Genomic DNA, 22118 nt, shown 5'->3' with positions numbered 1-22118 from the left:
CTCACACTGCTGTCCAATTCTCTAACAACTTGATATTTTGTGCATAGATAAATGCTTCCTCCTTTTCTTATCACTTGTTAACCACAGAAGTACCTTCAGGCCTTTACAATATATTTTTTTTTAATTTTACTTGGAAGAAAATCTTTCATTTGAAAGGAAGACACACACACACACACACACACACACGGGGGTGGGGAGAGGGAGAGGGAGAGGGCGAGAGAGGGAGGGAGAGAGGGAGAGAAAATCTTCCAACTACTGGCTCACTCCTCAAATGCCCACAAAATCCAGGGCTAGGCAGGAACTAAATCTGCATCACCCACTAGTCTGGAACTAAATCTGCATCACCCACTTGGGTGGCAGGGATCCAAGTACTTGAGCCATCATCTGCTGCCTCCCAGGGTATGCCTTGGCAGAAAATTGAAACAGAGCACATCAGCCAGGATCAAAACCATGTATTCAGATAAAGGTGTGGGCATCACAGCGACTTTACTGTTGTACCACATGCCTTTCTCTGACATTTTCAACATGTTTCTATCACAGAACAGAGAGTAAACAAAAGCACAGTGAGTAATGCATGTGGATTTAGGGAATGTCTGGCCTGAACATATGCCATTTTATTACCTTTGTTCACATGCTGCATAGGGGAATCTGGGCATGTACACAGAAGATAAATCACAGTTGAGGAATGGGAGTTTTTCCCCTTAGGAATGCTGAATATGCTGTATTGGTTGTATGCCTGCATTTTGCCTATGGCCTGTCACATGAGATCTGCTGTGGGATTTTCCACTTGTAGTATGTTGGTGCTAAAATGTGGCAGATTTTAGAGCATTATGGATTTCAGATTTTAGGATCAGGGATGCTCAGCCAGTACTATAAATTTCTTGGGTGTGTGCACACTGGTGTGGGTGGTTGAACAGATCTGTGTCCAGGTGTGTGTACATTTGGGGAGAGAATCAGCAGATAGAAGATAAATCTCTCTCTCCCTGTTGTTTCAAAAAAAAAATCTTAAAAAAATTTTCAATGTATCTGGCAATGAGCTAGGAAAACAGATAAACAGCTACATGCAAATTGAGATCCAAGTTTAACTACTATAGGCCTTTGCTGCCATTAATTCTAATCACTTTTCTCTTTTTATTACCAATCTCATTTAACACCTGTTGTCTGTACACATTCTTGGTGCTCTATGGACAATTCTTGCTTTTTATCTGTATCATCTCAAGGACTCTCCAGCTATGCAGTGAAGTATCACTTTGCGTTGTAATTGCCAGTAATTGGTTGGTTTCATCATTGTTATCTAGTCTCCTAAAAGACATTTCTTCCTAAGAATTGCATACTTTTTGTTTTGTTGTTGTTGCTGTATTGCTGTTCTGATCATTTTCAAATGCTACAAGATATGAACACAATGGCATCTGGTGCATCCAACTGAACAATGCTCCTTCCCTTAAAAATGAGTTTGCTTAATGAAAACCACAGGATTATTAAAGAAAGTAAATGAGGAGAAATCCTATTATTTCAGTAGGCACATGTCCCTTTTGCTGCATTTACTTAAGTACTAAATTTATCAACACAAGTTACTTTAATACTTCCTAAAGTACCTAAATAAACCAAAACAATGCTGAGAGGAAAAGACACACAGAAGTGAGAAAAAAAAAAAAAAACCCTTATCTTTTAAACCAATGCTTTAAATACTTTATAAATCAGTTAGATCAAAAGAGGTAGTCATGTTCTTTTGCCACAGCCTAGATCTGGGCCTGCAGTGTGTAGCATCATGTTACCCCAAACAATGCAATTCCTAACATCCAGTATCTTTGACTGCTACTTATTTACAAATAGGGGCTGTGTAGATGTAATCATAAGTTAAGATGAAGTCACAATGGATTATGGTCAACCTTCATCCAACGCTGATTTTCTTACAAGGAGAGGGGAATTTGGACACAGATACAGATACTGAAGACAGAGGACAGAAGACCACTGGCAACAACGGAGACAACAGAGTTGCAGCTGCAAGTAAGGGAACCCTGGGGTGTGATGGTAACCACCAACAGCTAGGGAGAGACTAGGAAGGATTACTCCCCAAGCACTCAGACGGTGCATAGCCCTGTGGCACTTTGAAAACTGTTAGGGAATAAATTTCTGTTGCTTTAAGCCACCCAGTTTGTGGTGATTTGTTACAGAGCCATTAAGAAATTAATCCAGGTATTTTTATAATTAGTGGAAAGCTATGCAACATCTGTAATGATGTTTCCTCATCTTTCTTGATTAAACAGTGGCCTTTTTCATACAAAATAAAAGGTATAATATTCCATGTTGATAAATCACACTTACTCCAAAAAATCTGAACCTTTGAAATATATATCTTAAGACATAAGCTCTGTTCTTTAGGATTGCAAGGCTCATCTTTATTTATTTACATATCTTTCATTAAAATGCATAACAATTAGTAAAAATAAAAGAACAAAAATAAAAGATAATTAACTACAATATTAAATCCAAAAATCTTTTTACTCAATGCATACGTAAGTTAATATAGAATTTATATATATTGCTAGTTATATACTTTCTAAAATGCAGTATTCGTACATTAAGAAACAAATAGGAACAGAGACTTATTTTACCCAAACTCAGCATCTCCTGAAATGCTACTGTTGCTGCGAGCAAGAATAAGCACTTCATCTGAAAGGTAACTTCTTTAATCCCTGTTTAGAAAGTGAAACGGCACTCCACCTTTTTTTTTTTAATTTATTTATTTTGTTTTTTGAAAGTCGGAGTTACAATGAAATAGAGAGAGAGGTCTTCCATTCACATGTTCACTCCTCAGATGGCCATAACAGTCAGCCCTGGGCAGGCTGAAGTCAGGAGCTAGGAGTTTCATCTGGGTTTCCCACATGGGTGGCAGGGGCCCAAATACTCGGGCCATCTTCCACTGCTTTTCCCAGGCCATTAGCAGGGACCTGTATCAGAAGTGGAGCAGCTAGGATATGAACTGGTGCCCATATGGGATGCCAGCCTCACAGGAGGCGGTTTTACCCTCTGTGCCACAATGCTGGCCCCGAAACAGCACCCTTTTGCTACATCCTCCAGCACAATCTTTCCATGCAAATGCTTATTTAGGAATTTTTGGACTTAATAAAATTCAAATTGGTCTCAGTGCTTTCAACACAACTGCTCACATAAATGATACAAATCAATCCTATTATCCACCAATAACTAAGAACCATACATGATATGGAAAGATGTGAATACAATAATATGCATATTTTCATGTGTGTCATTATTTAAGAAATATACATGTACATTAATTTAAATATTATTATACAAGAGGCTGAAGCACACTTAAGCTTTATTCACTTTAAGAGCCAACAAATACTTTGTTGTAAAAAAAAAATCTATAAAAAGAAATGTTAGCTGCTAAGAGCTATTTCATTTTAAATTCAGGTAAAGACAAAATTGATCCCTCAAAAGTAGCAGCCTTATAAAATAATCTAGCTTGCAAAAATTCAATTTTGTAATTAAAATAATTTATCACCATAATAGAAATGCAAAAGAGGTATTAAAGAGATTCTCAACTCTTCAATGATTACTTCAAAACCAAGAGAAGGCATCACAAAGAAGAAACACATATGGGTTCTATAGTCCAAACGAAATGAATTGTTGAGTCTATCAAGCTGATACTTCTTAAAACACTTTCTTTTTCAAGACTAAAGTAAATAAAAAACCCGCACGTGGAGGGTAACCTCCCCTACACAAGATCCTGGTAAACTTGCAGGATATGTGTGAGTACCTGCAACAGATCAGAAAAAGATATGAACATGAACTAGGAAAACTCAAAGGTCAGAAGGAACATTCGGAAGACTGCAATCCAGTAAATGAAAGAGAATTAAGGCATGCTAACCACATACGATTCTCTAGAAACTTGGGAAGCTTTAAAAAAAATTATAAAAAAGAAAAACCTGTGTATTCTTCTTTTGCAAAAACAAAAATGTCTTTCTTACAGAGTTTAAAGAACATTTTACTATCCTTTAACCCTAAAATAATTTTGAAATTTGCAACAGAAATGAGAAAATAAATTTTCTTCCAATCTGAATATCCTAGGATAGGAAGCACTTTACTTTCTCCTAATTTTTCCCTGACCTAAAAGAACAGGTAACATTAGTGTGATATCGCACTCACTGTAGATTCAGTGCTGTTTTCCTTATCCTGCTTTTCTTCTGCATGTGGTGAATCTGCTTCATTCCTGCTGTCCTCCCCCTCACTGGAATCACTGTCTGATCCATCTTCAGCCTGGGCAGACTGCTCTTCCCGAGAACTTTCACAGGTTCTGTCTGTAGGAACAGCTCCTTTCCGTTGGGGTAAAATGGTGCAAAATGCTTCTTGCCAATCTCTTCTTTCTAGGTATTCCAGAATAATCTCAAACACTGTAATAAAGACAAACGTCATTCATTTCTTAGGAAAGTGCATCCCAGTGTTGCAGACTGACTTTTACAATACAGTGCCTTCAGGTTAACAGTGCGAGTTTGCCTTAATAGCTACTTTGTTCTTACTGCTTCCTTCTATTGACTGTAAGGGTCAGTCTGCCCCTAGGTTCTCAAGCCTGCTACCTCCTTCCCAGCTTCTCCTCAATTCATTTTAAACATAGAGAAAGAAAACATCAGCCGCCCTTGTCAACTATAGTCTACACTGACCATGTTTTTATGTCCCTTCCTATTCTTTTTTTAATTTTTTAATTTATTTATTTGATAGGCAGAGTCACAGACAGTGAGAGAGACAGAGAAAGGTCTTCCTTCCGTTGGTTCACTCCCCAAGTGGCCGTAATGGCTGGAGCTGCGCCGATCCGAAGCCAGGAGCCAGGTGCTTCCTCCTGGTCTCCCATGCAGGTGCAGGGGCCCAGGCACTTGGGCCATCCTCCATGGCCCTTCCAGGCCACAGCAGAGAGCTGGACTGGAAGAGGAGCAACCAGGACTAGAACCGGTGCCCAAATGGGATGCCGGTGCCACAGGCAGAGGATTAACCTAGTGTGCCATGGCACTGGCCCCTCCCTTTCTATTCTTATGGCTTTTATTTCTGTATCCTTTATGTGATAATATTCAAGAAAAAAAATGGTTAGCATTCATCTAAATTTCTTCTACCTTTCCTACAAAAGAATCACTCTGAGGAGCTTCTAGCCTGTTTTATTTTGTTTATTGTTTTTATTTTATTCAATATTGAGTAAAGAATATTAATCATGTCTCCAAGGTACTTTCACTTCAACACACTGCTGAAGGAATAGTTTGCATTTACTTTGTGGCAAAGCAATTTCCATTATGTATCAAAGCTTTAGAAGACATTTATACTTTGAATCAATAATTTCATACTTCCTAGAATCTGTTCTTTAGAAAATTTTTAACACATATTACAGCTTAACAACTGGTTGTACTGACTAAAATATTACCTTAAAATTTGATTTTTTAGTAAGAGTTATTTGAAAGGCAGAGTGACAGAGGCGGAGAGAGATGGTTTTCTATCTGCTGGGTCACTCCCCAAATGCCTATAACTGCCAGTGGAAGGCCATGCCACATCCAGGAGTCAGGAACTCCATCTGGGTGTCCTATGTGGGTGGCAGGAACCCTAGAATCCGAGCCATCATCCAGTGACTTCAGAGATGCCTAAGTAGGAAGCTGGACTGGAAGCACAGAATAGCTGGGCCTCAAACAAAACCCTCCGATATGGGGTGCAGGTGTCCCAAGCAGAGGCTTAACTTGCTATGTCACAACATCCACCCCTCCTTAAAAAATTTAAAACAGCAAAAATTTAGGCAAAGACTGAGGTCCAAGAATTCCTATTTCAGGGTTATTTACAACAGTAAAAAGAAAAAAAATTCAACAATAAGAGAATGGTTAAACTATTACATACTTAGGTGATGGAATGTTATAACTAGTAACCATTCAATGACAGAAAATATGATAAGTGAAGGGGAAAATACCCTAGATTTATATTATTCTATGTAACAAAGCATTTAATTATATAATAAATAATATTACATAAAGCATCTTCAAAAAATTAATGAAAATACATAGTATAGAAAACTATATATACATTTCAAAATATTTTCCCCCAAAGTAAGCTCTATATTGCATTCTTTCCACAACCTTTTTGAAGCATCCTTGCATGTATAGAAAAAGTACAGGATGGCCACGGCTCACTTGGCTAATCCTCTACTTGCAGCACCAGTACCCTGGGTTCTAGTCCCGCTTGCTCCTCTTCCAATCCAGCTCTCTGCTGTGGCCTGGGAAGGCAGTGGAGGATGGCCCAAGTGCTTGGGCCCTGCACCCGCATGGGACACCAGGAGGAAGCATCTGGCTTCTGGCTTTGGACTGGCACAGCGCGCCAGCCGTAGCAGCCATTTGGGTGGTGAACCAACGGAAGGAAGACCTTTCTCTCTGTCCCTCTCTCTCTCTCTCTCTCTAACTCTGCCTGTCAAAAAGAGAAAAAGAACAAGTACAGGATGGAAATATACCAAAAAATTAATGCCAAGTATCTCTGACTAGTGAGGCTGTAGTTAGAATTATTAACTACTTTTGTACATTTACAAAAATTTTCTAAAATATGCATCATAGTTTCTATTATTTATACATTATAAATTATTCTTTTTACAGTTTTGTCTCTGGCAAGGTGTATTGTTTTCATTTCTCCAAATCTGAAATGAAATGTTCTTTTTCATAATGCTCACTAAGGCTATTTTCAGTTTACCACCATCCAGCTTACCATGATTAACAGCCAAAACTTTTCTACTATTCATCTTCACAAAATTTCCAAGGGGGAGCTGTGCATGGTCAATTCCATAATCTGATGCTTGTTTATATGTGATTCCCTAAAACAAAGACATGGTGACTTGGATGAGAATATCAAATTATTTTAAAGTCTATGATAGTACAAGTAGTTTTTAGAAAAGACTTTAGTTCAGAGAATATTATCCAAAAAAAAAAAAAAAAAAAAAAAAAAAAGAGGAGGGAGGAGAGAAAGACAGAAAGAGAAAGAGAGAGAGAGAATTTAACTGCTAATTTATGGAAACATTCTCCTGACAGTAAGTATAGTCAGAGTGCTTAGAAGTCTTGTTTTAACCTCCTCAGTTTACAAATAAGGAAGTCAAAGAAATTATATTCCCTGCCCTGCTACAAAACTAAGTGGCAGAACCTCGAGAAAAACCTGGCTCACCTTCCTCCTGACTCTTTTTACCTTTCTACCTTGCTATTCTCTCAGTTTAAAACAGTCAAAACAAATTTCTAGAGAAATACCATTGCTCTTTCCATGGATGTAAGAAACATAAAGAAAGCTAAGTTTCAATTACACAACATTAAGAAGCACAAATGGCAAATGAAAAATTTTTAAAAACGACCCATTATTTTTATTTTTCTGTTTTCATCAACTAAAAAAAATGTTGAATACGAATTTCAGCTCTTCCTAAAATGAAAATCCTTGAAGCCTATGTCTAACCAAGACTGGAATGGAAAAAAGATAGACTATAGGAGAAAGGGAAACTAAATTTCCCAACCAGTAGTTTATACATTCAAGTGACAATTAAAAATAGATTTTAGCAGATGCCTTTGTAAACAAATTGTTTTAATTTAGGGAAACAAACAACATGAAAAAAATTTCATTCTACATAAATTAAAAAAATACAATTTTTCACTAAACAAATAAAAAGGCTAGAGATCATTCTGATGAATTCCCTATGATGCTCCCAAGCTGCACTGTTCAATTGGCAGCCATGTCTTACTACTTAACTTTAAATTGATTAGAATTTTTGAAATATTTAGAAATGTAGTTCTCCAGTCATACTGTGCACATTCCACAGGCTCAGTAATCACTGAGAGACCACACTGGGGAGGCAAGACTACAGAATGCCCTATTTGAATAGTGCTGCTTTACAAGAATAAGGAATTGCTTCCCATTGTTCTGCTGACGGGTAATTCCTCAGACACTTAGTAGACAGGTTCCTCAGCTGTGTTAAATTTAGTTCGCTGTGAAGTAGCTGGCTCGGTACAAAATGACGTTTTCTTTTAGAAAAAGCAAGCACACTTGTGTAATTTTTCATCCAAATGAGAGTATGCGAGGGGAAGAGAAAGAAGTACAAATTAAAAGAAAAATCCTACAGAAATCCTAAATTTAAAAAGTTGTATAAACTTTGATGGCTTAGCAACCGATTAGTAGCATAATTCTCTATCAACAGGTGACTGAAATATAGTAGGCACTCAGTAATGATGGGCTAGTGTTAGTATTTTACTATCAGGAAATTGGAGTATAGATTTTAAGTTCAAAAAACACAAAAGTAAAATTTAGTACCTTGTGATGGTTGTGATCTACTAATCCTCCAATCACATAAGCCTTTGATTCATCTAATTCCTCCAGTACATTAGGTGAGTCTGATGTCAGATAAATCAAGTCTTCTTTTTTAATGAGTTCAGTATAGTGCTCTGATTTGATGTTGATATCCTTTAAGATACAAGATGTTAATAATTAATAGATTTTGTGAAAGTTGGCTAAAAATGATTATTCTCTTTTCCTAAAACAAGCCCATCCAAAAGAAAAATCTGAAATGAAGTTTGAAAAAAGATTGTTAATATGTATTCACATTGTTGAGAACCTATTACTTCAATTCACTATCACCTACTACCTCAATTATTTAAACAGCTTCCTAATTTTATTTCCTGTCTCTGGCCTCAGCCCCCTCCAGCTTACTACCCTCACACCCTGACTGTGGACTCATTTTCGAAAAACACTAATTTTTTTTTTTTTTTTTTTTTTTTTTGCAGGATAAAATTCAAACTCTTAACTTCATAACTCTCCCCTGACTGGGACACTAATCTATCTTTCTAATCTTATCTCTGTTCCAACAAAACCAGAGCACTGTTACTGTCACATCTTTGTTCACATTTCTCAGCCAAATGTGTCTTCTCCAATTACTTTCTCTCCATTAACATGAATCATCAAACATAAACTGCTTACAAAATTGATTATTCCCATTTTCCAATTATTTTCATTTGTATCTACCAAGATACACATACAAAAACTAGTTTGCAATGAGGATTTTGCAAGCCACACTAATTTTATAAAAGGAGATATATCACCAGGCTGCAATGACATTTATCCAATAATTTTTAATGAAACAAGAATGAAGCAGAATGCTCACTAAAAATGTGTAACTTAGTAATAAAAGGCCATACACTATACATATTCTTAATAAAGGTTCCAAGAAGGATGTGAATAATTAAGAAACCGGTGAACATATCTCTCTGGAAAGCTGATGGAACAATACATAAATTTAACAAGCCACAAAAAGAGTGGCCATTTGCGGGGTGAACCAACGGAAGGAAGACCTTTCTCTCTGTCTCTCTCAGTCAAAAAAAAAATACATTAACACAATATGTCACAAATGGTATCATCTCAAATATAGCATTTAAAAAATTATCTAGGAGCGTTTTTAAAACTCTCCTAGATACTTGGAAGGAAGAGCATCAGAGATGGAGAGAGACAGAGAGAGAGAGAGATCTTCCATCTGCTAGTTCATTCCCCAAATGGCTACAACAGCCAGGGACTGGCCAGACCAAAGCCAGGAACTAAGAACTCCTTCTAGGTCTCCCATAAAGGTAGCAGGGGCCCAAGCACATGGACCATCATCTGCTGCTTTCCCAGAAGTAATAGCAGGAATCGAGATGAGAAGAAGAGCAGCTGGAACTTGAGTTGGCACTATGGAATGGCATGCTAGTGTTGCAAGTCACAGCTTAACCTACTGCAGCCAACACCAACCCCAAGGAGATACTTTATATTCTCTCTCTCTCTCTTTTTTGTTTTAGGTACTAACTTTTTGAATTCAGCATGTATTTCATATTCACAGCACATCTAAACTCACAATTCAGGCTATCACATTAAAGGAGTCCAATACTAAACAGTACAGATTTAGAAGATACAGAATATAGGCACACTTTTGAATTTTAGCATTAACTTCCCTTTTACAGATAACGCATAGTTAGTTTGCTAGGTAGAAATTACATAAAGACCTTTAAAATTGTTTTATTTTTTAAAAAACACAATATAAATTTGCCAATAGGGGGCCGGTACTACAGTGCAGCAGGTAAAGCCACTGCCTGCCGTGTCAGCATCCCATATGGATGCCGGTTCAAGCACCAGCTGCTCTACTTCCTATCTAGCTCTCTGCTATGGCCTAGGAAGGCAGTAGAGGATGTCCCAAGTCATTGGGCCCCTGCATCCGCAAGGGAGACCCAGAAAAAGCTCCTGGCTCCTGGCTTCGGATCGGCCCAGCTCTGGCTGTTGCAGCTATCTGGGTGGTGAATTAGAGGACGGAAGAATTCTCTCTCTTCCTCTTTCTCTGCCTCTGCCTCTCTGTACCTTTGCCTTTCCAATAAATAAATAAATCTTTAAAAAAAAAAGTTGGCATAAGACAGAAGGTTAAGATTCAAGGGAAGCAAGAACAAACTAAAACACCTTACTCTCTTCTTTCATTTTTCCCAGTTGTAACCTTACACTTTGGTTCAGCAACACACAGGATTTGAAGACCGCTTTAGAGAATTTAGGTTAAAAATATAGACTTTTAGAAGTGTAAAACTACTTGGAATTACATGAGAAATTATCTTAATCACCTTCCAGTTGACCCATCCTTTGTCACTTTCATCCATATTCTTTTTCAGCTGGCCTCCATGGCTTGTCAAGTAAAACTGGTAAGAGATCAGCAGGTAGAGAAAGACAGCAAGTGACCATTTAAATTCAATATTTTATTTCTCTCACACACTCATCTGATCATTAATGAAATATAAAACATTCTCAATCTAGAAAAACTTCTGACATGCACTGAACATATATAAAATTTGTGGTAGATTAGAAGTGTTTTTTGGCATGTACCTCATAACATACTAATTTCAATGTTCTGTTTATGTTTTTATCCAATTTTCTAGAATGGCTACATCTCTGCAAAGTTCCTGCTTCCATGTCAAGTTCCTGATACCTTTTTTTCTTTTTTTTTTTTTAGCTGACACATAGAAACTACACTTATTTATGGCACTGGGTATCACGTGATGTTTCGATACCCATTCCTTTTTTTTTTTTTTTTTTTTGCCACCATTGTTATTTTCTTATCGGTCCAAAATCTTCATAATTTTTGTTGATTCTAAACTCTGACACCAATTTTAAGTCTGAATCTAGGGTCATAAGGAGTCTATTACATATGAAAATGAAGATTTAAGAACTGTCATAGAACTGTGATATGAAATTTTTAAATATAATACAAAATGTAAAAATACCAAATCACTATCACTTGGTAAAAACAAAATATCTAACTAAAGTATTTATTAAGAGTTCCCGGTTCTAGGGGGCTGGCGCTGTGGCGTAACAGGTAAAGCCGCTGCCTTCAGTGCCGGTATCTCATATGGGCACCAGTTCAAGTCCTGGCTGTTCCACTTCCAATCCAGCTCTCTGCTATGGCCTGGGAAAGCAGTGGAAGATAGTCCAAGTCCTTGGGTCCCTGCGCCCATGTGGGAAGACCTGGAGGAAGCTCCTGGCTCCTGGCTTCGAATTGGCACAGCTCTGGCCACTGCAGCCAACTGGGGAGTGAACTAGCAGATGGAAGACCTTTCTGTGTAACTCTTTCAAAAAAATAAATCTTTTAAAAAAAGAAAAGAGTTCCTGGTTGTTAACATTGGTGTTAATTTTTAGGTCACTGAGAATTCACACAAAAAGATCTTAACAGCAACCTATCAGTTTCACAAATCACTCCTTTACCCAGCTTAAGCTTAAGTGACTCAAAAGAAAACAAAATCCTTTAAATAGACAAAACCTATACAGAAGTACCACAGGTCACCTGTGGTTGGCAGCAGCCTGTGCCTGCCCTAACTTTTCTCTCCCACTTTGCGCCAGGACTGGAAGGAATAAAAAGCTGAGGAACTGGGCTGGTGCCACGGCTCAATAGGCTAATCCTCCACCTGTGGCGCTGGCACACGGGGTTCTAGTCCTGGTTGGGGCGCAGGATTCTGTCCTGGTTGCCCCTCTTCCAGCCCAGCTCTCTGCTGTGGATCGGGAGTGCAGTGGAGGATGGCCCAAGTGCTTGGGCCCTGCACCTGCGCTGTAGACCAGGAGGAAGCACCTGGCTCCTGGCTTCGGATCAGCGTGGTGTGCCGGCCGCAGCGGCCATTGGGGGGTGAACCAACGGAAAAGGAAGACCTTTCTCTCTGTTTCTCTCTCTCACTGTCCACTCTGCCTGTCCAAAAAACAAAACAAAACAAAACAAAAGCTGAGGAACTGATACCAAAATCTGTGGTGTCCTATAATGAAGACTGCACAGCAGAGAATTGGCCATTTGTGGAAGACCAATGTGTAGAAGACTGAAAAGCGTGTCTCTGCATGACATATGTGAAAAGAGGTGTCATTGTACCTTCTTTTTTATATGACTACTATTTTTTAAAATCTTATTTCACAATAGTTGCAAATTCACAAAACAAAAACTGTGAGATAGTAATACAATGAGGTAGTAATATACCCCTTTCCCCATTTCCTCTATTAAAACATTTTTCAAGTAGTCATCAATTAAGTTTATCTGTGATAACCTTGCAGACAGTTGTAATTAAGATCTAAAAGGGGGCCAGCACTGTGGCTCACTTGGCTAATCCTCCACCTGTGGCACTGGCACCTGGATTCTAGTCCCGGTTGGGGTGCCAGGTACTAGTCCCAGTTGCTCCTCTTCCAGTCCAGCTCTCTGCTGTGGCCCAGGAAGACAGTGGAGGATGGCCCAGGTCCTTGGGCCCTGCACCCGCATGGGAGACCAGGAGGAAATACCCGGCTCCTGGCTTTGGACAGGCATAGCGCCGGCCATAGCAGCCATTAGGGGAGTGAACTTCTCTCTCTCTCTCACTGTCTAACTGCCTGGCAAAAAAAAAAAAAAAAAGATATAAAAGGGGACCCAAAACTATTTTAAACTCTTCAGACATACCTGCACAGGATGCAGTGCACGTCGGTTTTCTGCATAACATCGTTGAATCTGCTTATGAAGTTTTTTAATATCCTATGATAGAGTGCAATTTTTAAAGCAAAGTTAATAAAATCATCTATGGCCATTCCATGATCTTAAAGGAACAGAATAAGCAGAAGAGATCACTAGATAAGTACAATACAAGTCCATCTGGATAATTTTCATTTGAATTCCTTATATCCTAATAAAATTACTATGTTAAAATTCTACAAGTGAGCCACTACTTCACGGTTTCTATCCATTTAAAATGTGAGATCATAAAAACATTTCTTTTTTTTTTATTTTTTTAAATTTTTTGACAGGCAGAGTGGACAGTGAGAGAGAGAGACAGAGAAAAAGGTCTTCCTTTTGCCGTTGGTTCACCCTCCAATGGCTGCCGCAGCCGGTGCGCTGCGGCCGGCGCACCGCGCTGATCCGATGGCAGGAGCCAGGAGCCAGGTGCTTTTCCTGGTCTCCCATGGGGTGCAGGGCCCAAGCACCTGGGCCATCCTCCACTGCACTCCCTGGCCACAGCAGAGAGCTGGCCTGGAAGAGGGGCAACCGGGACAGAATCCGGCGCCCCAACCGGGACTAGAACCCGGTGTGCCGGCGCCGCTAGGCGGAGGATTAGCCTAGTGAGCCACGGCGCCGGCCCATAAGAACATTTCTTAAGAACCAACAGGGGCTGGTGCTGTGGCACAGAGGGTTAATGTGCCACCTGCAATGCTGGAATCCCATATGGGCACTGGTTTGAGTCCCAGCTGCTCCACTTCCAACCCAGTTCCCTGCTAATGTGCCTGGGAAAGCAGCAGCAGATGGCCCAAAGTCCCTGAGCCCCTGCACCCACATGGGAGACCCAGAAGTTACTGGCTCGTGGCTTCAGCCTGGCCCAGACCCGGCCATCACAGCCATTTGGGGAGTGAACCAGCAGATGGTACATCTCTGCCTCAGCCTCTGCCTCTCTCTCTAAGTCTGCCTTTCAAATAAATAAATAAATCTTAAAAAAAAAAAAAAAACCTCTTGTAGAGTCATACTATTACTATTTTCACACCTTAACAATAGCATGGTAAAAACCCCACATATTTTATGATTAATATGCAGTTACTGGGTTTTATCATTTAATTACAAAGTGCATGTCTCTCTCACTCCCCTGTTAATACATATACATACATACACATCAGTACATATATATGCATAAAATTTATTAGCTAATTTAATTTAGGGGGCAGACTGAAAAACTTGATTAAAGATGCATTTCACTACACAAATTTCTATCATAGTGTTAATACATACTAAAACAAAAATGACTCAGCCTAGTGCTCCTACAGGATGCTTCTGACTGATTCACCATACCTTTAATACCATCAAGTCATCAAAACTGCAGTCAATGACAAGGCGGAGTGTGCTGTGAACAGCATGTCTTCGCACACGTTTTCTGTCATTTCCATCTGAGTTTGAGTCCAGTTGACATTGTCGCTCTAATTTTTTTCTCTTGCGTTTTTCTTTCCGCTTTTGTCTAAAATTAGTAATTGAAATGTTTTTTGTTATTTATAATTCAGTTATTCACAATATTCTCCTAAAAAGACAAAAAATAATTATTTTTAAAATCATCAGGTTGAATCGTATGAAATTGCTACTTCAATGGGTCAAAATGGTCAAATATTAGCAATTTTATATAGTCCATTTAACAGGAAGGAAATCAGTTTGCAAACACAATCTAAAGCTATTTAAAGAATTTTCATTTATTATTGGTACCACACTAACCCTAATAAAATCATATAAATACTAAATTTGATAGTCATTATTTATTCCCTACATGATTTTCAAGCAACATTCTTATAGTGCAAAAATTCAAAAAAGCAAAACACACATACATTTTCTCTAATCTACATTAACTATAGTTTGTTCTCTCAGTAAATTGTCATTATGTAGTAACAACTTTAGCCTAACTACTTAAAAAAAAAAAAAGATTTGAAAGAGTTACACAAAGAGAGCAGAGACAGAGAGAGGTTTTCCATCTGCTGATTCACTCCCCAGATGGCTGCAACAGCCAGAGCTGCACCAATCTGAAGCCAGGAGCCAGGAGTTTCTTCTGGGTCTCCCATGTGGGTGCAGGGGCCCAAGGACTTGGGTCATCTTCTATTGCTTCCTAGGCCATAGCAGAGAGCTGGATCAAAAATGCAGCAGCCAGGACTTGAACTGGCACCCATATGGGATGCCAGCACTGCAGGCAGCAGCTTTAATCCACTGCGCCACAGTGCTGGCCCCAGCCTAACTACTTTTACCAAAATCTGTTCCAGAAAAATAAACAGTAGGCCAAAACTTGATCTGAGTTGGTTATTTTTAGTCTATATCTAGGACATGAATACTAACTATAATCCTGCTATGGTTTGGATATGGTTTATAACCCAAGGGTCACATGTTGGGAACTTGATTCTCAGGGTGGAGGTTTTGGGAGGTATGATGGACTTTGAAGAGTGAGGGCCTAGTGGGTGGTCCTTAGGTCACTGGGAGCAGGTGCTTGGAGGGATTACAGGACTCTAGTCTTGTTCAAGCTTCCTACTCTGTGATGAGACATGTCTTCCCATGTGCATCCCTATCAATGACATTATACAGCCAAGGAGGGCCCTCACCAGAGCTTGCACCATGCTGTCTGGACTTTCAGCCTCCAAAACTATGTGCTAAATAAACTTTTTCCCTTTATAAAATTAGCTTACCTTAGGTATTATTATAGTAACAAAAAAACTGACTAATATAATCTGAGTTAGTTGAAAAATGATGCCACTACTCAAAACAGGTTCTGGGTGAGAAAAAGTGTTGAGTGCCAGTTTATCAACATTGCTAAAAATAATAATTCAACTTACACACAAGGTTAGTAGCCAATTGACAGAGTTAGCTAATGATGTGCCTGGCCCCCAGCTTAATTAATACAGCTACACTTAGTATGTCAGAAGACTGTGGCAGGCCGGCGCCACGGCTCACTAGGTTAATCCTCCACCTAAGGCGCCGGCACCCTGGGTTTTTGTCCCAGTTGGGGCACCGGTCCTGTCCCGGCGCCACAGCTCACTAGGTTAATCCTCCACCTAAGGCGCCGGCACACCGGGTTCTAGTCCCAGTTGGGGCACCGGTCCTGTCCCGGATGTTCCTCTTCCAGCCCAGCTCTCTGCTGTGGCCCGGGAAGGCAGTGGAGGATGGCCCAGGTCCTTGGGCCCTGCACCCGCATGGGAGACCAGGAAGAAGCACCTGGCTCCTGGCTTCGGATCGGCGCAGCGCGCCGGCCGCAACACACTGGCCATAGCGGCCACTTAGGGGGTGAACCAACGGAAAAAAGAAGATCTTTCTGTCTGTCTGTCTGTCTCTAACTCTGCCTGTCAAAAAAAAAAAAAGAAAGAAAAAAAGACTGTGCCAAATCAAACATCCCATATTTCCGAACAGGGATTGAACAAAAACATTTTGGCACACATACTTGCGGAGTTCTCGTTGTTCCTCCCACTGTTTCTGTTTTATTAGCTTCTTCATTTGTCGTTTAGATATTGGTTCAACCCCTTCACCTTCTGGCTTCTGGCTCTCCTCTTGACCTTCACCTAAGTCTTCCTTTCTTTCAACATTAGAAGTCTCGATAAATGCTGGTGACATTTCAGATGACATTTGGTGCCTCTGAAAAATGGAAAACCAACTTCTGACATGAACAATTTAAGATACACAAAAAAGTAAACAAACCCAAATGATTAACAGAGATGATTAAAGTTCAGCCATATCAATAATGAATAGAAATGCAAATTTAGACAATTCAATCTATGTACTGGCAAAGACTGTTTAAATATCATTTAAGACCATTCACTGACAATGTTGGTAAAGCCTGAAGAAATGGGGTATTTTCATATACCACTGGAGATAATGGTACAATTTTTCCAGAAGGCAACACACATACATGTTTCAATAGCTTTAAAACATTAAGACCCTTTGGTCCAGTAATTTAATTCCTTTTAGTCCCATAAATTAATCACAAATGTAAACAAATATGTACAAGTATATACACTTCAGTGCCTTTTTAAAAATGGTTTATTTATTTATTTGAAAGGCATAGTTAGAGAAAGAGAGAGATCTTCCACCAACTGGTTCACTCCTCAAATGGCTGCAACATCCAAGGCTGAACCAGGCCAAAGCTAGACGCCTGAGATTCTATCCAAGTCTCCCATGCAAGTGGCAGGTGTCCAAGTATTTGGGCAACCTTCTGCTGCCTTCTCAGGCACATTAGCAGGGAGCTGGATGAGAAGTGGAGCAGCTCGGACCTGAAACAGCACTCACATGGGATACCAGCATCACAGGCAGCAGTTTAACCCACTACACCACAACGCTGGACCCTGGGGTGTTATTTTTTTAATAATGAAATGTTAGAAATGACTTGAATGTCATCAAAAGGGGAGCATATAAATTATGGTTCATCTAACATGGGCCAGGAATACTAAGCAGTCAGGAAAAATCACGCTTCCAAAACTATTTTATCATAACGGAAAATGTTTATACAAATAAGAAAACCAAATAAGTGGATTAATATGTATGTTATACATACATTATTATTATACAATAATATATATAATATAGAATAATATATAATATTATAAATAATATATAAATATATATTATACAGATTACATCCACTTATTTTAAAAAGCAAACACACAAACATGTTCAATTGTTTTTTTTTTTTTTTTTGACAGGCAGAGTGGACAGTGAGAGAGAGAGACAGAGAGAAAGGTCTTCCTTTTTTCGTTGGTTCACCCTCCAATGGCTGCCGTGGCCAGCGCACTGCGGCCGGCGCACCGCGCTGATCTGATGGCAGGAGCCAGATGCTTATCCTGGTCTCCCATGGGGTGCAGGGCCCAAGTACTTGGGCCATCCTCCACTGCACTCCCGGGCCACAGCAGAGAGCTGGCCTGGAAGAGGGGCAACCGGGACAGAATCCGGTGCCCCGACCGGGACTAGAACCCAGTGTGCGGCGCCACAAGGCAGAGGATTAGCCAAGTGAGCCGCAGCACCGGCCATGTTCAATTGTTATTCATGGTTTTCTGATTTTTCAAATTTCATATAATGAAAATACAGTTTTTATAGGAGAAAGATTTTTACAGAGCTGGAAAGCATCTTTTCTATCATCTTCTGTAACGCTGCAGAACAAGGGAAGTAAGAGTGTAATTCATTATGTGGTTATACATTTAGAATAGGTTTTGACAAAAGTTTTAAGATTTACAAACTTTGGACAATGCAGACTACGAATTTGGCTGTGTTCTCCAATATATTTCATTGTAAACATGCAACTGTAAATAGTCCACAATCAGTCATGACTAAAAAAACAAAACAGGGACACAAAAGAGTCTGTAATCAGTTGGTTTTGTGGACTGTTCAAGGTTATCTCAAATATCTTTATTTAGACTTCACCACAAATGTCTTTATACCTACTGACTAGAAATAGATTTGATTTCAGATAAGGCAAAGGCTAGAGACACTGCTTTGTTTTCTCTTTAACAGACTTAACACTAAAGCTTAAAAACAAAGTTGTTATTTATCCCTAAACATGATGCCACCAAATGTTCTACTGGCGTTAAGAAAAATTCCAACTCTTCTTTCTTACAGAGATAGCCAGCAAGTCTACGCAAAGCAGCTAACATCTAAAAGAAAACTCCACAATTTAGCTATAGGACAAAACCTTAATGAGCATAATTTAAGCTGTAGTTTTATTGGATGGTTTTTGCTTTCTTTAGTAACAAGACAAGAAAAAATTGTCCACTTTTATAGCTATGCCATTACATTAAAAAACTCAGACTTTCTAGAGGTGGTTGCCAAAAGTTCATGCTTTGAAGCATCCTGACTCAAAATACATGAAATTGTAGATGAAATATAAAAGGAGAAATAAAAAGAGCACAGTGGGTGGATAGCATTCCTGTTGGACCTGCTGGGCAAAGGCAGCTTTTAAGTCTCCCTAACTTTAACAAAGGGAGGAGACTAACAATAATAATAATGTTAGTAATAACAGGCAGGGGATGAGAGAGAAGTAAACAGACCAGCATGGGGTGGGCCTCCTTGTTCCATGAAAAAGACTGAAACACTATGGCTCCCAAGACACTGAGCACATAGGTAAGCCTGAAGGAAGCAGATACAGCCTTTCTGTCACAACCTTATGCAACCATGAAGTGACACATCAACCTCTAAAACTGCATGACTAGAATCTGAACTATCCACATTACATCTTCAGCATACTGAAACATGGAACAGGATCCTGGGTGGGAACCATCACAAAATCTTGTGGATATGAATCAGTTGCAGAGACATAGATAGGAGAGGGGAGGTGATAATTTCATTCAAGATGCATCTTCAAACTAAAATTACAAAAAGCACTAAGAAAATAAAATCAGGAAACAAGTCCACGTTTTACCTGCTACACCGCAGCACCAGTCTCTAATCGTACAATCTTAAAATGATTTTAAAATTTTTGGCTGGAATGTTTCAAAGAAATCTAAAGAAATAAGAACCGTAAAAGTAAAAACAGGAAATTGTGACATAAAACCTGGCGGGGGGGGGGGGGGGGGTGAGGAAGCAAAACAAGAATCCATGAAAAAGAAACCATAAGAAAACTAGTAAATGAAGACATAAAAATTTCAATAGATGAGAAAAACTCCAGATTACCTGGAGCCCAAGAGATAATTGATTAGTTAGAAGATACCCTGACAATCTCACCCAGGATGCAGATAGAGAAAGAACAGAAAAATAATGGCGAGGCAGCTAAGACTTGGATACAGAATGAGAGATACAAGCAAGAAACTAATTAGCACAAATGTATACCTTTGAATGTACCCTTTTTATTAAGTCTAAAAATAGATAGGTATTAAAGAAAATGGAAACAGGGTTAATTCAGTAAGCTAAAACAATTAGAAGGAAGAACATTTTTAAACATATATTGTGATTTCCCAGGATTTTTATTTTACTTACTTTCCATACACAGTACCTTAAAAAAATTTCAGCATTGCATGTATTCAAAGAATAAGACTAGAGAAAACCTAAGATTTACTGATGTTTGTAAACTTAAAAACACAATTAATATCCATGGGAAACAAAGTACTCTCTTCACGAAATAATATTCCAGGAGAGCACATTTCTGTTTATCAGAGGCATCATTGTCAGCTAGTTCCCTGGCGATATTCAAATACTCCAAGTGTTGATAAGCTCTATAGAGTGAAAAAAAAAATTAAAGCTAAGAAATGTGTTGTTATAGCTATGTACACCAGGGGGAGCTTTAGCCTTTCCTAAGAAGTCTCATTACATTTAATTTGATCTACCACAGTAATGCTTTTAAACAGTGTATCAAATACAAGGAAAGTTCATGAGCTAGTCAACATCACCACCATGAATATTCTAAAACTATTTCCAATTAATAAGACACACCATACCAAGTGAATTTTAAGCTTTATTTAACAAGCCAGACCCACTAAGACCTAAGTGGAATACAGCAAAAGCGTTTTGTTAGCTAGCTTGATTATAAATTATTGCTCACAGTATACTTTCTTACCAACTCCAACTGTCTACACTAAAACATTTCATTACGTACTAGCTTGTTTGGATTAACTAATAAGCAGTTTGGTATTTTACTAAGTACACTTGCTTTCTGATTATTTTCGTGTGGGCCATAATTTACAAAATCTCCATGCAAAGTGTTCTGTGTTCTTCCCTCACATGCACTGATGCTCATAACGTATTTTCACTCATTAAACCAAGTTTCACGTCTATTTAAGAATGGCATTTTAAAACAATTAAATAGGTGAGAAATTCTACTTTAGCAAACAATTTTTCTAAAATCCCGTGGTGCATTCATAAAAGATAGGGTTTATAAGGCTAAGAACCCAATAGATGACTCAGGCCATTTGCTGTGGATACGATGAATATGTAAAAAATCTTAGCTCACCATTCCCTGGGTTTCCTGTTTCTTAGCAAAGCTTAAGGCTGGATAGACACATCACAAATCAATAAAAGTGAAAAGGTTAAAAACCTTTGCATGAGTTGAAGTGCATGATATAAACCGTCTCGGTAAGTCTCTTCCACAAAGATCCAAACAAATCAAGAATGATTGCAGAATGGGATCAAAGACTTGACAGCGAGAGCGGCGGAATCACCCTTTACAAAGCGAGTTAGGCAAATCTGCAGCAGCGAAAGCTGATGTTTAATTTGGACGAAGGATTGGGACAAAAGGGGTAAAGTTTTTTGTTTTGTTTTGACTAAGAGATGTTTTTACCCTCTTGGCAGCTCTGCAATAAATACTAAAATATTTTTAAAACTCTCAATGTTTAAACTTAGAGGCTTTCAATGGAATAAAGCTAACACCTCTATTTCCTTAAAAATCGTCCTTGGGGCACCACAGCGGGGTTAGCAGCACCTGCGACGACTTCTCCCAGGACTCCGCCACGTTTCCTCAGGGGAAAACTAAGCTAAAGCAGGATTAAAGGAGTGGGCGACTTGCCCCCGTCACTGGCCACAAAGTGGCAGAATCCCAAGTAGTTTTCCGACCCTCCAGGGCCCAGGTCTCCTACTCTAGTCATCCTTTACAAAATCACGCCCTTACACACTACGGGCTGGCTCCCCACTCTCACAATACACAACTAACGTAACCCCGCCAAGCCGGGAGGCAGAGCCTCGCCCACTCTGCAGTCCACGCCTCGGACTTGCGCGCCAGCGGACGCGTTCGAGAGGCGGGACTAAGCTGCAACCAGCGAGTCAGAGAGCGGCCACACAGGCCGCGGGGGCGCATACAATCTGACGTCACTTCCTTCCGCAACAGCCGCGCTACTAGCAGTTTCTCGGCCCCACTCCCCTTTCCCCCGGAAGCCCTTGCTGCCAGTCGAGGACAGCATGGCATGCGCTTATTGTGCGTCCAAAGCTATCAAAGAGCAGGCGAAAACCAGCCACAGTTCCCGGAGAGTTACCTTGCTGAGGTGTTGATGGGGAGCAGGAACGCTCGCAGAGATAAGCCTTTCTGGAGTGTTCCTCGACACCGCTCAGGAATCCTCCGTCGGAAACTTCAACTCCCAGAGGCAGGGGCGTGGTGGCGGCTACCGCGGTGGTTACGTCCTACGTCATCGAA

General features: G+C 39.6%; 2 protein-coding genes across 9 annotated transcripts in view; one reads left to right on the top strand and one right to left on the bottom strand.

Annotated features, from left to right (window-relative positions):
• Positions 1-2377: 2377 nt before the first annotated feature.
• TRMT10A (tRNA methyltransferase 10A) lies at positions 2378-22115 on the bottom strand. 6 transcript variants are annotated; one of them, XM_089303029.1, is made up of 10 exons: positions 21961-22098; positions 19422-19502; positions 16458-16648; positions 14345-14507; positions 12974-13045; positions 10635-10709; positions 8320-8469; positions 6742-6847; positions 4171-4415; positions 2378-2951 (listed from the first exon to the last, which is right to left on the bottom strand). In XM_089303029.1, exons 3-10 carry the CDS (start codon positions 16637-16639, stop codon positions 2853-2855), a joined length of 1092 nt encoding a protein of 363 aa, XP_089159155.1. In that variant the 5' UTR covers positions 16640-16648; positions 19422-19502; positions 21961-22098; the 3' UTR covers positions 2378-2852. The 6 variants fall into 6 exon arrangements, with proteins under 6 accessions (XP_089159155.1, XP_051676112.3, XP_089159156.1 ...); XM_051820152.3 differs by lacking the exon at positions 19422-19502 and having other exon boundaries at positions 21961-22115; XM_089303030.1 differs by lacking the exons at positions 19422-19502; positions 21961-22098 and adding an exon at positions 21030-21162.
• MTTP (microsomal triglyceride transfer protein) overlaps positions 21984-22118 on the top strand; it is a 74076-nt gene continuing 73941 nt past the window's right edge. Inside the window, exon 1 of one of the 3 annotated variants that reach the window (XM_089303025.1) lies at positions 21984-22118. The gene's annotated coding sequence lies outside the window, so the exon portion shown is untranslated. The other 2 variants (XM_051820148.3, XM_089303028.1) reach the window with 2 other exon arrangements.

The sequence above is a fragment of the Oryctolagus cuniculus genome, chromosome 8 (assembly GCF_051225735.1).
Source record: "Oryctolagus cuniculus isolate XC-2025 breed Fujian yellow rabbit chromosome 8, ASM5122573v1, whole genome shotgun sequence".
Taxonomy (NCBI): domain Eukaryota; kingdom Metazoa; phylum Chordata; class Mammalia; order Lagomorpha; family Leporidae; genus Oryctolagus; species Oryctolagus cuniculus.
The sequence above is the reverse complement of the archived record's forward strand: the minus strand, read 5'-3'. Positions and strand labels throughout refer to the sequence as shown.